This window comes from Rutidosis leptorrhynchoides, chromosome 4 (genome assembly GCF_046630445.1).
Source record: "Rutidosis leptorrhynchoides isolate AG116_Rl617_1_P2 chromosome 4, CSIRO_AGI_Rlap_v1, whole genome shotgun sequence".
Classification (NCBI taxonomy): domain Eukaryota; kingdom Viridiplantae; phylum Streptophyta; class Magnoliopsida; order Asterales; family Asteraceae; genus Rutidosis; species Rutidosis leptorrhynchoides.
In genome coordinates, this window is record NC_092336.1 from 456,319,518 (window position 1) to 456,322,500 (window position 2,983).

At 36.5% G+C, this 2,983-nt stretch overlaps 1 protein-coding gene across 1 annotated transcript in view; it reads left to right on the forward strand.

The window, feature by feature from the left end:
- The first annotated feature begins 249 nt into the window (after positions 1-249).
- The window catches only part of LOC139842197 (probable receptor-like protein kinase At2g23200), a 3,967-nt gene continuing 1,233 nt past the window's right edge, over positions 250-2,983 (forward strand). The window contains exons 1-2 of the mRNA XM_071832367.1: positions 250-411; positions 1,127-1,996. Of these exons, the coding sequence (XP_071688468.1) occupies positions 250-411; positions 1,127-1,996 (1,032 nt within the window). The remainder of the gene's footprint in view (positions 412-1,126; positions 1,997-2,983) is intronic.

The window sequence follows — 2,983 nt, forward strand, 5'->3', positions numbered from 1 at the left end:
ACCATCAAACTGATCAGACATTGTAACCGTACGGTTGCAATATACGGTTGCAGAAAAGTGCACGGTTGCAATGCACGGTATCAGAAAATAACACGGATGCAAGGTTCACACGGTTGAACAAATACGGTTGCAGTAAGCACGGTTTCAAAGTGTAACCGGGCGGTTGATAGTGTAACCGGACGGGTACAGAGTGTATCCGTACGGTTTCAGATTAACACGGTTGTAAAAGAACTTTTAGAGGAAGCACGGATGCAGGTTTGTATCCGTGCGGTTGTAGTAACAGGATGGTGTATCCGCACGGTTGCAGTGTGTAACCGTGCGGTAGTGTTCTTGATTGGATCTGGGCAGAGAACAGCCCGAACAATAGGGTTTTGGGTTGGATGGGATCTAGCACTCGATCTGAATCAAAAAGTTTAAGTTTTTCACGTTCAAAACATTAAAACCGACCTTATTAACATTTTAGATTAACAAAAACATGATCAAACACGTGAAAGTTTTAAGATTTATGGATTTTTCAACAAAACCCCAAAAACCCAAAACTTGACAAAACAAATTCAACGATTTTGACAAAAAACCGATCGTTCAATCACGTACACAAGCTCTGATACCACTTGTAGGATCGTGTAAACAGGATTAAACGATCTAATCAACTATATCGAGTGCGGAAAATCTCGATATAGGGTTTTATACTCAAAACACACGAATATACTTTGATCTTTAGATATAGAACGACTTTAGGGTGTTAAAGATCGACCTAGATGAATGCTAGATAACCAGAGAATCGGTTTCGACGTTTTAGTGCGGCTAGGATCGTTAACCTAATCATGAAACCGAAGTTCTCTATATATATACACAGCGTGTGCAACCGTACGGTTGCACCCCTGCAACCGTTCGGTTGCACTGTGTATCCGTACGGTTGCATACTGCATCCGTACGGTTGCATTCCATGGATGAAGATTAAACGTTTACGCATTCCAACTTGATCGCAATGAACCTGGGGACTATAATGCACCAACAGTATCTATCAATAAATTAACAAAATGTCTATGACACAATTTCTTTATGTGTTGATTCTCAGTCTTCTAGCAAGTATCACCTGTAATACCCTTTCCCCTTTGTCTCGCAGAAAAAGAACTCAGAACACTTAAAGATTCGGCTCAGTGATATAACGTTTGCCACGGATAACTTCTCGGACGCAAACCGGATTGGGGTTACCGGATCTGTTAACTTATACAAAGCTGAACTCGAGTATTTTGATAAACTAAATCCTTCCTACGTAGAAGGGGAGAATGAAGTTGGTCAACCCAAAAGACGGAATACTGTAATTGTAAAACGTATCCTCGCTAGTGATGACAAAAAAGAAGGAGAAATATTCTTTATGGAACTTGAAATGTTAACTACTTGTAAGCATCCCAACATAGTCACCCTAGTTGGATTTTGTGATGAAGGATCTGAGATGATCCTCGTCATTGAGCATGCTTCCAATGGAGACCTCGATGATATGTACGACAGCAACAACAAACACAAGAAAGATGGGTCTGTTCTTACTTGGGCAAAACGTTTAAAAATTTGCCTTGATATCGCACGTGGATTGAAATATCTTCATTATCAGATGGAAGGCCAAAAGAGAATAATAAACTGTGATATAAGGAGCAAAAATATTTTGTTGGATGAGAATTGGGGGGCAAAGATTGCTAATTTTGAGGTCTCCGAATTCCTGCCTCTGAATAAAGATGACGATGCTCTTCATCTAGATTATGTTTCTGGCACGCCTAGTTATCGTGATCCTGAATACGAAGAGACTCATCGATTAAAAAGAGAATCTGATGTATATAGTTTCGGATTAGTTCTGTTTGAGGTTCTAAGTGGAGAAGTAAACAAAACCTCTTTGGATAAATTTATAAAACTTGCATACAAATGTATAGCAGAAACTCAAGATCAGTGTCCAACAATGAATACTGTCGTCCACGAGCTCGAGCATATGTTACTCTTACAAGTAAGTGTATATATATATATATATATATATATATATATATATATATATATATATATATATATATATATATATATATATATATATATTACCAAAGACTCTTTTCTTGCATGAGCTAGTGGTTTGCATAGTCATGGGGTATTATTCAATGCAAAATTAAATTTAGAAAAGGCAAATAGGCTAAAAATGTAACATAAATTACCTAAATTTACTAAGTAATATCATGCTCAAAAATATAAAATTTCTCACGTTGATGTTGTTTTTGTCCATAAAGGTAATAAAATATCTCATGCTGATGTCGTTTTTGCTTCTTATGAATAACTAAAAGGGTCAGCAGTCAAAGTCAAATTAATATGTTACTATACAGACCTTGTATTTTAGCTCAGTGTCATGTTTCTCTTAACGAGAGGTCAGGAATTAAACTTCCGTGAAGTGCAACATTGCATACAAGGTTGCCCCGTTACCTTTGAATATCATCCAAGGGTGCCTTCCGCACATCGCGTTGCGGGGGTAGTGGGGGAGGGTGGTTTTACCGCTCATGCCTTCGGATTGAGCCGAGTTTTCTCCTGGACATCACTTGAAGGCGGGTTATGAACTGTGAGAGATGAACGCGTGGGTGGTTAAATCCCCATGAATGATCCCATACGGCTGTTAAAAAAATATGTTACTCTACATTGTGGAAATGTTCGATCAAGTTGTTGGATTATATGCTTTTAAAAAAAAATTGTTGGATTATATATTTTATTTTATTTTATTGGATTACTTAATTAATGAAATTCAAAAGTTAAGTAACTTGATATGCGTTTATAATTTTTATAAGTTAACAACCTGATTCAATTAATAAGTTACGTAAACTAGTGTGCGTGCATGATATTCGTAAGTTATAATTAGTTACATTTAGTAAGTTCAATTATTCGATTAATAAAAAGTTAACAGTTCACTAATTATCTAATTAACAATTTCAAACACTTAATTAATTGAACATTTTCA